This window comes from Culex pipiens, chromosome 2, assembly GCF_016801865.2.
Source record: "Culex pipiens pallens isolate TS chromosome 2, TS_CPP_V2, whole genome shotgun sequence".
Lineage (NCBI taxonomy): Eukaryota > Metazoa > Arthropoda > Insecta > Diptera > Culicidae > Culex > Culex pipiens.
Window position 1 is genome coordinate 203,060,546 of NC_068938.1, and position 12,834 is coordinate 203,073,379.

The 12,834-nt window shown below is 31.5% G+C and overlaps 1 protein-coding gene across 1 annotated transcript; it reads right to left on the minus strand.

Moving 5' to 3' along the window:
* Window positions 1-1,245: 1,245 nt before the first annotated feature.
* Window positions 1,246-7,630, minus strand: LOC120421842 (F-box/LRR-repeat protein 2-like). Its single transcript, XM_039585128.2, has 3 exons — window positions 7,419-7,630; window positions 6,696-7,348; window positions 1,246-3,123 (listed from the first exon to the last, which is right to left on the minus strand). The coding sequence occupies exons 1-3, from the start codon at window positions 7,469-7,471 to the stop codon at window positions 3,062-3,064; spliced, it is 768 nt and encodes a 255-aa protein (XP_039441062.1). The 5' UTR covers window positions 7,472-7,630; the 3' UTR covers window positions 1,246-3,061.
* Window positions 7,631-12,834: the final 5,204 nt, after the last annotated feature.

Here is a 12,834-nt window from a genome sequence, read left to right on the forward strand (position 1 = left end):
AATAGCCTTAGCTTTATTTTTCTTACTGATTGGTATATTTTCAAAACATATATTTGAAAATATCTAAGGTCGTGGTTGACTTCACTAAAAAAGTTGGGCTTGATTTTAAAACATTTAAAATACGTATTTGTTTTTTTAAGACAGAAAATTGCACAAGTAACATATTTTTTACGTTGAAGATTCATACTGAAAATGTCAAGGGTAGTTAAGAAATATTCACCGTTACTGATACAAATTGTAGCAAACTTTTTCAAAAAATTAATCCGGGAGTTCCAAAATCTTTAGAACAGTTAATATTAACATTTTTAAAAAAAATTTAGGTCGATTTCGCAATCTAAAGGTCATCAGTTCGAATCCAGGTATGGAAAAGGCAGAAATCAAGATCTGTGGGTTGTTTATGCGGATCGTTTCTTTATTTTTGTTCGCAACGTTGAACAATTCCAACTCTGATCCCGCGGCAATGCAAAACACTGAACAAATACCACACATTACTTTAACTTGTATAATCTGACGTCACACACACACAGAATGGGTTTTATTATGTATATTAATTCCTGTTTGCTCGGACATTTGCAAAAATATGTGGTGTTTTGGTTTTTTGCGATAAGTTGGATTATAATTTTAAAATTTTCAAAAAGAGGTTTTTGTGACATTTGTTTGATGTAAAATTGTTTTACACGGTTATTGTTTTTCAAAATGTACGTCTAAATCGATGCGAATGTGTCAAAAAATGCAAACATTAATAATTCGATTTTTCTTTTTTGCAATTCAAGAGTGATGAGAAAAAAAAGAATGTGGTACGAATGTGCTTTTATTGCAAACATTATTGAAAGTGATCAAACGACACGCGGTGCCTAATTAGGGGTGTAAATATATTGCATTAAAGTGATTTTTGTTGTTGTTGCTTATAATTCAAACATAGCCTCTTAATTTTTTCGATTAGTTACAGCTTAACGATAGTATTAGTATTTAAATTTAGTATTAATGTTATTTGATTCCATAAGTATGCGTGTAAGTTATTGCTTCCCTAAGTTCATTAGCTTTGTGGAACTAGATAGTACGATCAGCTGATTTTAAGTGTGAATGTGTTTTTTTTTTTGAGTGGTTGTTGCTCGATTGCTGGACTAGTGCTTAGATAATTTACCTTCTTAGTTGTTCAATATATTTAATAACAGCAGTGTATCTAAAATTGTGGTCAATTAGCGTTTCGGCCTTTCTGTTGGTGGGCTCGAACGTGCGGCTAGCTGCTTTGTTTGTTTGTATAAATCCATTTGATTATCGCGTCTAAAATTTTCTCTACTTTTTGATCCTCTTCAAAACTACTGGCGCTAAAATTCCGTTTTAGTTTTTAGTTTTGTTTCGTTTTTGTGGTGTTATAATTTCAATGTGTTATTTGTTTCCTTCCGTCTTTCTCGAACAGTTACAATTAGGTAAAGTTAATGTTTGTTAAACTAACAGAGAGACAGCACGTTAGAAGTTTTTAACATCCACAACAATAGGAGAAGGGGCGTTAGTGTGTTTGTGTGACGATTGGTTAGCATATATAGTGTTTGAATTATGCTCTAATTGCTTTTGAAAAGTAAGTTAATTAAATTCCCAACAGTTTAGATTTGTTGCAATACACACTCTATAAATTTAGGTCAAACTTTGTAAGATTATAATTTTATTTGTAGTATATATTTTTGATTTGATCAAATAGTTGCTCCGTACTAAATGCTTGCGATTATCACTTTTACTTGCCTAGGGTTTTTAAAAGTTTTAATATAGTTGTATTTAGTTTAGCCTATTCGCGCGTGCTATTGTTCTAGAGTTAGTTTGCTTGCTAGCCACTGGTCCTTGAATATAGTTTTTTTTTGTATTACATAGATGTTTTTAAAAATTCAAACACTGAAAAAAAACAAAACGTTTTGTCGGAAATTAGCCACATTTGACGCACTTTCATCGTGATTCAACGAATCATCGCTGCGGTTAATTTTACACGTTTTTTCAGGATTCTTTTGAAAGATTGGTCATCAAATGAATCAAATTTCCTTTAGTTTTCTTTTTTACTGCAGAGAATTCAGAGTGGAGTCTTCATTTATCATATTTCGGTTTTGGTAGGTTGATTTTTTCTGTTGTGTTTTTGATAAAATCTTTAAAAATTGGGCAACTTGTGATTTGAATAGGGGTTCCTTTGTTTCTTTTGTAATAGAAAACGGTGGCGAAAAAAAGTGGTCAACTTTTATTACTTATTTACAGTTTAAAAAAATATTAAAAGTTGAACATTTTCAAGCCGTAGTTTTTTCTTGGTGTATTTTTCATGAAATTTGAAAGGGAGAAAGATAGTTAGGAAGAAGAGTGAATAGAGTGATTGGTCCTCGAAAATGTTTCACTATCAATGGTTTTTGTTTTCTTGTGCTGTTAAAATATATTTCTTTTGTTTCGTAGGCATTTTTTTTCTTATCGATTCAGAATTTTATTTAGCTTTCGATGATTGAATTTAGATTGTTGTAGTCTCGATAAATAGTATTAAAATATGTGCCTTTTGAGTGCCTATTTAATTTTTCTTCATTACGCTTGTCCACATTATTTGCTTGGAGTGCATTAAATTTAAAGTGAGAGTAGTACGAATACTGTGAGTTGTATTTAGTTTTGTATATAATATATATTTAGATAAGGATAAATATATAGTAATTGCTTTGAGATTTTCATGTTTTTCAAATCGTTTTCGTATTTTGGTGTAAGGTTCCTAAAATCGGGAATCCGAAGTGCATTCAAAACTGGGATTAGTATGTGTCACATATCACACTGGTAGTAATAGCAGTAGTAACTCTATAAAACGAACGCACAAACGAATAAAAACACGACGTTGTTAGTATGGGAACACACTGGAGTTGTAAAACAAAGGGTCTGATCGTCTCAGACGATCAGCATATAAATATAGGTAAGTTAGTATGGGGTTTGTTCGTTATGGGTTAGTTAAAAATATTAAAAATTAAACTCTCTCTCTTGTCATCTGTTATAAGAATCACGCGCTCGTTGGTTAAATATTGCAGGACCACTGGGCGTGGCGGAATATCCATCAGTTGGCTATCGTCCACTGGATGTATTTGAGGTTCTTGTTCATGCCGATGAACTCGAGATCTGCGATGGGAGGGCATTTTTTTAAAACGTGTTGTTTGATTAATATAACAAAAAAAACTCTAATTTAATGCAAAACTTTGAGTCGTTTCGATACTCTTTTTGAAAAAAAAAATTAATGCAGAGATTAAAAAATACTAAAACTCCTAAAAATTCTCAAAATGTTTAAACATTTCAATCCTTAAAATTCTTAAAACATTTAAAATTCTTTAAAAAAAATTAAAATTTGTCATATTTGTAAAATTCTCAAAATTCGTAAAATTCTAAAAATTCTTTAAGTTTTTAAAATTCTTAAAATGCATATGATTTTAAAATTCTTAATATTCTTAAAATTCTTAAAACTCTTAAAATTCTTAAAAAGCTTATGATTTTAAAATTCTTAATATTCTTAAAATTCTTTAAAGAATAAAATTTTTAAAATTCTTACAATTTTTTAATTTTTAAAATTATTAAAATTCTTAAAATTCTTAAATTTCTTAAAATTCTTAAAATTCTTAAAATTCTTAAAATTCTTAAAATTCCTAAAATTCTTAAAATTCTTAAAATTCTTAAAATTCTCAAAATTCTTAAAATTTTTAAAATTCTTAAAATTCTTAAAATTCTTAAAATTTCTAAAATTCTTAAAATTCTTAAAATTCTTAAAATTCTTAAAATTCTTAAAATTCTTAAAATTCTTAAAATTCTTAAAATTCTTAAAATTCTTAAAATTCTTAAAATTCTTAAAATTCTTAAAATTCTTAAAATTCTTAAAATTCTTAAAATTCTTAAAATTCTTAAAATTCTTAAAATTCTTAAAATTCTTAAAATTCTTAAAATTCTTAAAATTCTTAAAATTCTTAAAATTCTTAAAATTCTTAAAATTCTTAAAATTCTTAAAATTCTTTAAAGAATAAAATTCTTAAAATTCTTATTTTTTTTAAAATTTTTACAATTTTTAAAATTTTTAAAATTATTAAAATTCTTAAAATTTTTAAATTTCTTAAAATTCTTAAAATTCTTAAAAAAAATTTAAAATTCGTCATATTTGTAGAGTTCTCAAAATTCGTAAAATTCTAAAAATTCTTTAAGTTTTTGAAATTCTTAAAATGCATATGATTTTAAAATTCTTAATATTCTTAAAACTCTTAAAATTCTTAAAAAGCTTATGATTTTAAAATTCTTAATATTCTTTAAATTCTTAAAATTCTTAAAATTCTTAAAATTCTTAAAATTCTTAAAATTCTTTAAAGAATAAAATTCTTAAAATTCTTAATTTTTTTTATAATTCTTACAATTTTTTAATTTTTAAAATTATTAAATTTCTTAAAATTCTTAAATTTCTTAAAATTCTTAAAATTCTTAAATTTCTTAAAATTCTTAAAATTCTTAAAATTCTTAAAATTCTTAAAATTCTTAAAATTCTTAAAATTCTTAAAATTCTTTAAATTCTTAAAATTCTTTAAATTCTTAAAATTCTTAAAATTCTTTAAAGAATAAAATTATTAATTTTTTTTAAAATTCTTACAATTTTTAAAATTTTTAAAATTATTAAAATTCTTAAAATTTTTAAATTTCTTAAAATTCTTAAAATTCTTAAAATTCTTAAAATTCTTAAAATTCTTTAAATTCTTAAAATTCTTAAAATTCTTTAAAGAATAAAATTATTAATTTTTTTTAAAATTCTTACAATTTTTAAAATTTTTAAAATTATTAAAATTCTTAAAATTCTTAAATTTCTTAAAATTCTTAAAATTCTTAAAATTCTTAAAATTCTTAAAATTCTTAAAATTCTTTAAAAAAAATTAAAATTCGTCATATTTGTAAAATTCTCAAAATTCGCAAAATTCTAAAAATTCTTCAAGTTTTTAAAATTCTTAAAATGCATATGATTTTAAAATTCTTAATATTCTTAAAATTCTTAAAACTCTTAAAATTCTTGAAATTCTCAAAATTCGTAAAATTCTCAAAATTCTTAATGTTTTTACAATTCTTAAAATGCTTATGATTTTAAAATCCTTAATATTCTTAAAATTCTTAAAATTCTTAAAATTCTTAAAATTCTTAAAATTCTTAAAATTCTTAAAATTTTTAAAATTCTTGAAATTCTTAAAATTCTTATAATTCTTAAAATTCTTAAAATTCTTAAAATTCTTAAAATTCTTAAAATTCTTAAAATTCTTAAAATTCTTAAAATTCTTAAAATTCTTAAAATTCTTAAAATTCTTAAAATTCTTAAAATTTTTAAAATCCTTAAAATTCTTAAAATTCTTAAAATTCATAAAATTCTTAAAATTCTTAAAATTCTTAAAATTCTTAAAATTCTTAAAATTCTTAAAATTCTTAAAATTCTTAAATTTTTTAAAATTCTTAAAATTCTTAAAATTCTTAAAATTCTTAAAATTCTTAAAACTCTTAAAATTCTTAAAACTCTTAAAACACTTAAAATTCTTAAAATCCTTAAAGTTTCTAAAATTCTTAAAATTCTAAAAATTCTTAAAATTCTTATTTTTTGTTTTGAAATTCTTAAAATTCTAAAAATTCTTAAAATTTTCAAAAATATAAATTTTTTTAAAAATTTAAAAATTCTTAAAAATTTTAAAATTCTTAAAATTCTTAAAACTTTGAAACTCCTTAAAATTCTTGAAATTTTGAAAATTCTTCAAACATTTAAAATTGTTAAAAAAATAATATTCTTAAAATTCTTAAAAATCAAAAATTTAATACAATTCATAAAATTCTTAAAAAAATAAAATTCTTAAAGATTTTATAATTAAAATTCCTCATATTCCGAAAATTTTAAACAATCTTTTAAATTCTTAAACTTCCTAAGTTCTAATATTAACAGTGAATGGTCCCAATTTTTAAATTCTAAAGTACTGAAACCTCGAGATTCGTTTTTGATATTTACATTAGGAACTAGCAGGATGGATTCTTTGTTCACATTTCGACATTGGCCCAATTACGTTGTTTTGATAGTCAGCAGTTCTATTTTTATTTTGCATTTTTTAAGTTGTTACATTTGTGAATTTATGAATTTTATGTGAGTTGTATCTTTCAATTTCTAAATTTCATATTATTCCAAATATTGAATTTTTAAATTTTCGCTTTGAATATTTTTATATTTGATTTTTTTCCTTACCCTTTCCTTGACCGTTTCTTCGCGTCGTTTGATGCTCATATTTCAAATTATTAAAATTAAAGGTATTTTCAAAAAAGCTGTGCAAATTTGTGAATACTTAAGAAGGTATCAGATTATGACAAACAAACAAACTCGCACTTTTGACAGCTTTATTTATTTGCAGAAACGTCAGCCTGCATATATTTTGCTTTGATTGCGAGTTTGTTTTTTGTTTGGCATAGTCTAATGCCTCCTTAACACTGTTGGACCAATAACACCTTCTACAAGTTTTGATACGGCCTAAGAAGGTTTTGTTGAATAAATTCCTTATAAATTGATGTATTAAATGATTTCTCATCGAATTATCTTCAATAACGACAGAGTACTTTGGTTATAATGGAATCGTGCAGTTGAAATAAATTAAGGAGCGTGTCCGTAATCAAAATGATTTTCTAGAATATATAATCCTTCTACTCACCATCCACCTCGCAGCCCTCGAAGCCAATGTACTTGATAGTCTCCCAGGGCAGCTTCCCCAGCCCCGCACCGGAGATCTTACAGTAGCCCACATTCAAATCCTCCAGCGTTCCGCCGCACCGTTCGTGGGCAATCGCGCTCAGAAACTCGTCCGAGATCTTTGTCCGCGACAGATTCAGCTTGGTCAACTGAAGCGGCTTGATCGCCTCGGCGGACGCGTCCGTTACGTGAGCACAAGATTCCAGATCGAGCAGATCCAGCTGCGGACAGTTGTGCGCCAGGTCGGCCACGAACCCATCGTCTACGAGGTCACACTCCTTGACGGATAGCTGTTCCAGCAGGGGAAAGCTTTGGACGACAGCCGCAAGGCCCGTTCCGGTGAATCGGTACTCGCCCTGGGTAAGAATCAAACTTTTCAGGTTCGGACACTGGCCTGCCAGTGCCAGCAACGTTGCGTCCGTAATGGTCGAGCTGGACAGGTTGATCCGCGTCAGCTGTCGGTTCAGCAACATTCCGAGCAGCTCGTCGTCGTGAAAGCCCTTTTGGGCACGGGTCACGTTCACTATGATCGAGTTTTTGATCATAGGCGGAATGCGGTCCAAAAATTCTGCGTGTTTGTACCTTTTCAAGTTGCGTGCGACAAAGCGCACGCACCTACGCAAGAGGAGAAAAGTCACATAAGCCATTAATCAGGTAAAGGGAAAGTGAAGAAAAAAAAACTCACGAATTGTACAGCGAGCAGGGTTGCTTCCGTAGGCGGTTCTCGCGGGTGGCCATTTCACCTGAGGACACTTGCACTTAACACACTGAACGGCAAACAGGACTGCTGCTGTCGTTTTACAGGCTGGAGGGCATTTTCTGGGCGATTTAAAGGCCGAAGGGTGGATTGCGCGATCGTTCCAGAGCAACGGAGGAGGAGACTTGTGTTTGTAAACACAGCCGAGCGTTCTGTCGTGAAGGAAAATAAAACGATAAAATTATATCGTTTTTGCATTAGGGATGTTCATGGTGTTAGCTTTTTACGATTTATGCATTTTTAAGACGCGCTTAAAAAAATGTAATCAATTTTTTACACTCCTTTTGAACATTTTCCACATTTTCTAATGTTTTAAGATGAAGCCGTTGATCATTTTTGCAGAGAAGTGATCATCACTATAAAATATTCTGTATTAAATCCAATTTAACGAATTTCAGCACCAAAAGGAATCAGCATGTGTCGGTTGTTGCCTTTTTGAAGCCACTGAAGAAATTTTTGATCCAAATCAATTGTGCTTCAAAATTTATAAAATTTTGTGGTACAGTCATTGACGTCCTAGTTGGCAATCATTGATTAATGACGATTTCCATAACTTTACATGGAATGGGATAATCGTTACCAAAAGGAATCAACATGTGTAGGGCAGTATTCTAAACAACTTGTTGAAGGAATTTTGTCAAAATATTGAAAGCGACGCAAAATTTATATCTTTGAACGAAAAATCATGACAATGATGGAAGTCTTCACGTTAATGATATTTTTTAAATTGAATACACAAAACCCCCGGTGATTGGTCACTTTATCCCACATTGACTGGGCAGCCCGCTGGCGGTTCGCAGGCGGACCGCTAAACCGCTCTGGCGATCCGCCAGCGTTTGATTTGGCGGACCACGGGCGACCCGCTGGCGGATAAAATTTGCAACAATTTGGCGCACGATCAGTTTTTTTATCGTGACGTTGGTCCGCCAGCGACTCGCCCCGGGGTCGCCCAGGTTTGCCTTGAAATGTTTCACCCGCCGTTCATCCGCCCCACATACGCCGTTTTGTATGGTTCAACCGCCAGCGGGTCGCCCTCGATACGCCTCCCATAGAAAGTTCATCCGCCTAAAAAACCCCAACCGCCGTGACTCGCCCTCGACCCGCCTTTCATATACGGTTCGTCCGCCCCTGTAAGATGGTCCGCCAGCGGGTCGCCCCCGATCCGCCCCCTATATAAAGTTCATCCGCCCAAAAAGCCCCAACCGCCTTGGCTCGCCCTTGATGCGCCTTTCATATACGGTACAGCCGCCCCTGTAAGATGGTCCGCTAGCGGGTCGCCCCCGATCCGCCCCCTATATAAAGTTCATCCGCCCAAAAAGCCCCAACCGCCGTGGCTTGCCCTCGACCCGCCTTTCATATACGGTTCGTCCGCCCCTGTAAGATGGTCCGCCAGCGGGTCGCCCCCGATCCGCCCCCTATATAAAGTTCATCCGCCCAAAAAGCCCCAACCGCCTTGGCTCGCCCTTGATGCGCCTTTCATATACGGTACAGCCGCCCCTGTAAGATGGTCCGCTAGCGGGTCGCCCTCGATCCGCCCCCTATATAAAGTTCATCCGCCCAAAAAGCCCCAACCGCCTTGGCTCGCCCTTGATGCGCCTTTCATATACGGTACAGCCGCCCCTGTAGGTTGGTTCGCCAGCGAGTCGCCCTTGATACGCCCCCCATATAAAATTCATCCGCCCAAAAAGGCCCAATCGCCTTGGCTCGCCCTTGATGCGCCTTTCATATACGGTTCAACCGCCCCTATAGGTTGGTCCGCCAGCGGCTCGCCCCCGATCCGCCCCCTATATAATGTTCATCCGCCCAAAAAGCCCCAACCGCCTTGGCCCGCCCTCGATTCGCCATTCACACATATTTCATCCGCCCAAGCAGAATACCCGTTCAGGTTCCTTCAGGATTCTGATAGTGTTTTTTCAAGTTCATCTAAAACTGAAAAAAACACAAAGTGCCTTATATAGAAACGCAGATCTTTGTAGATTCTTGTGTGCTGAAATTTAGAAATAAAGCAAAAATATGAAGAAAAAAAAAACATAAGTTTCAAAATAATTTTGTTCTTAATACATCTTACGTGCGCTGTTAGTTCACTGAGGTGAAATGATGAAAAAAATAAAGAAACAAAATAATTTATTGATAAGCCAACTTGTTGCGAAGATTTTCCATTTCCTGCAAATAAAAATAATTCTTTAACTAATTCTTAAAAACTAAATTATTTAAAATGTTCATGTATTATTGGTACTTACATATAAACAGGCAACGTATTGAATGTTAACAATTCATACTCGAATCTAATCAAACACAAGCGCAGCTAATCCGAAGAAAGTATCCTAGTAGATTACACCCCATGTTCTTTCTTGTCATTCAATCTTATATATATATAAAAAATTCGACGGTTTTGTTCGAACGCGAATCAGAACAATACGGAGCGTCGGATCGAGGTGCTCTTTGTTGCGTTGGGTTCGTATAAGCCCAAGGAAGGTTCTTACGCTAACTAATTGACACTTTGGCCACTCTGGAACCGATTCCGGAAAAGCTGCAGATTGTATGGGAAAAGTTACGTAAAATCAAATTTTGATCACAGGAGGCTGAATAAGCAAACAAGCATGAAACGTCAGGAAACCAAAAAAGGGCAGGACGAAGTTTGCCGGGAAGAGCTTGTTTGATCATATATTGTATGGGGGAATGGTAGATATGAATATAAAAATAAATCTTACAGTGAAAAGATAAATACAAATAAGCAGTAAATTTAAAGATGATTCCGGGAAGCTGCAAAACAAACAACTATAATTAAAAAGACAAATGCTCCAGATGGTTCCATTGCTGAAAGAAAAGGAATAGGATAAGGAAGGATATAAACATTTAAATAAATCATCTAGTGAATAGATAAATGTAGGCATTAAAATTGAAGAAGATTCCCGGAAGCTGGAAGAAAGATAATTATATTTTAAAGACAAATTCTTCAGATGGTTTCATTGCTATTTCAGTAACTGTCGTTAGTCCATGAAATTTGATCATATATGGTATGGAGGAATGGTAGAAAAAAGGACAAGGAATAGGAATGATATAAACATTCAAATAAATCAAATAAAGAATAGATAAATGCATATAAGCAGTTCATTTATAAATGATCCAGGAAGCTGTAAAAAAAATTAAACAAAATTTTAAATGATATTGTTGCCGCTAAACTGATAATTGAAAATAATTGAAATTACTTCCTACTCATGTCCTGCATCATGCACACCTAAAAAACGTCAAACAAAAGAAAGACAAAAATCGCTGCTGCACCACTAATTACCTCCACTGCTGGCACAGAACCCGCAACCTTTGGAGTTTTAACATTCACACAAAAAAACATTAACATTAATTGAGTAAACATTGGCACAAAATCCGCTTTGTAAATGCCACCTCGAAACTCTTCAAGAGGTTTCCCTGGGAAAGATATACTTTTTACCAAAATGTACACCAAATTTCCATACAAACATACAAATAAGAACAAATCAAATCATAACAACAATGAAACATCAAATTCTAAGTATTCCAAATGTTTGCACATCTGCCAACAATATTTATAAGGGGTGTCACATAAATTACACCAACAATAACGATTATTCTTGCAAAACAACCTTCAATCACTATTTCAAACGCACTTTCAACTGTTTGTTTACATAAGTAAACAATCTAAACAACACAACACTTCTCCCAACACAAACTTAACAACGAAAATCAGCAGCCGCCGATTAAATAACAACACCCACCAAAGCTCGTTGAAAACTGACTGAAATGTCAAATTCGAAATAAATTCCTTCAGATGCAAACCGCCACGGCAATCAGCCTTTGGCTCGCCGCGGCGATTGAGGGGCGAACGATATTGAAACATTTCAGCGATCAGTTTGAACCGCCCAGGCGATGCGCCCATGGCACGCCAAGGCGGATGGAGGGCGGACGAAATTGAAAAATTTCAAATGTCAAATTTCAACCGCCCAGGCGGCCCACCCTCGGTCCGCCAGGGCGGTTCGAGGGCGGACCACACGATCAGTAACGGCCGCCGATGCGTAACGTCCGCACTGAGTTAATGTGGGATCGTTTGACACTTTTTTAGTTTGTACCCCGTTGGTTGGTCAAAATCAAACTAAAAAGTGACCAACTGTCACTTTTTACATGGCGCTCACGCACACTATCAAAACAAACTTTTGGTAGTGTGTTTGAACTCCGTGTAAAAGGGGTGTCAAACTAAAAAGTGACCCCGTTCGTTTGACAACAGTTGGTGTCAAACCATCGGGGTTTGAGTGTATAAATTAGAAGAAGAATTTCGCCGCCATCTTGGATTAAAAAAAATAATCACTTAAGTGTAGTTCAGGGGTAGACTCGACAAAAAATAAGTGCATATAATAATTTTTTTTCGTGATTCGATTATCCGAAGAGAAATTTTTCCGAGGCCTTCGGATAATCTAGATTATCAACTGTACTTGAAATTTGATTCATAACATGTAATTTTGTTATTATATTTTAGTTGTTGACGTTACATTTTGTAATTTACTGTTGGATTGTAAAATTTAAATTTAAAATTTATATCTCAATTATAAATACCAATTAAAATTTTTATTTTGAGTTTGATTTAACTGTTGAATATTTAAATAGAAATTAAATTTAAACTCGTATTTCAGAATACAAATTCAAATTGAAACCTAGAACACATATTTTAAATTTTGGTTTTAAATATTGAGTTTGAATATAGTGCCTTAATATTTTATTTAAATTTTAATTGGGTACTAAAGTCCAATGTTAATTTTCTGTCAAGAAGGACCGTGAAATTATTATTTTTTTTAAATTCAATTTAAAATACATTTTAAATCCTTTGCGGTAGTTCAAAGGGTCAATTTACTCAGAAAAATAAGCTTTACCGTTATGAGCAATAATACCACAAATTTAAACTTCATTTTCGGACCCAATTGAACCTAAACTGGAGTTAACTGAAATAAAATTTTGAACTTTAATTTTCTTTTTTAAATTTTCAAGGAAATTTTAAACTTTAATTTCGAATTAAAATTTTAAAAAAATATTTTTAGGATTTCCATTTAGAATTTTAATTTGGTTTTTTTTTATATTGAGATAAAATTTTGAATCTTCAAATAAAAATTTAAAAACAAAATTTAAATTAAAATTCAAAATTTAAATTTTAGTGAAAATTTAAATAGAATTTTAAACACAAATTTAAAAAAAAATTAAAAAAAAATTTAAATGCAAATTTAAATACAAATTTAAATAAAATTAGAAAAAAATTAAGTAAAAATTCAAATAACAACTTAAATTATAAATCCAAATTCCAATACAAAATAGAAATTCAATG

Excerpts from the sequence above, each read along its gene's own strand:
- LOC120421842 (XM_039585128.2), bottom strand. The coding sequence starts at position 7,471 with ATGGCCACCCGCGAGAACCGCCTACGGAAGCAACCCTGCTCGCTGTAC. Across the intron at positions 7,349-7,418 it reads CCCTGCTCGCTGTACAATTC|GTGCGTGCGCTTTGTCGCAC; the intron begins GTGAGTTTTTTT and ends CCTCTTGCGTAG. Across the intron at positions 3,124-6,695 it reads CGAGGGCTGCGAGGTGGATG|ATCTCGAGTTCATCGGCATG; the intron begins GTGAGTAGAAGG and ends CTCCCATCGCAG.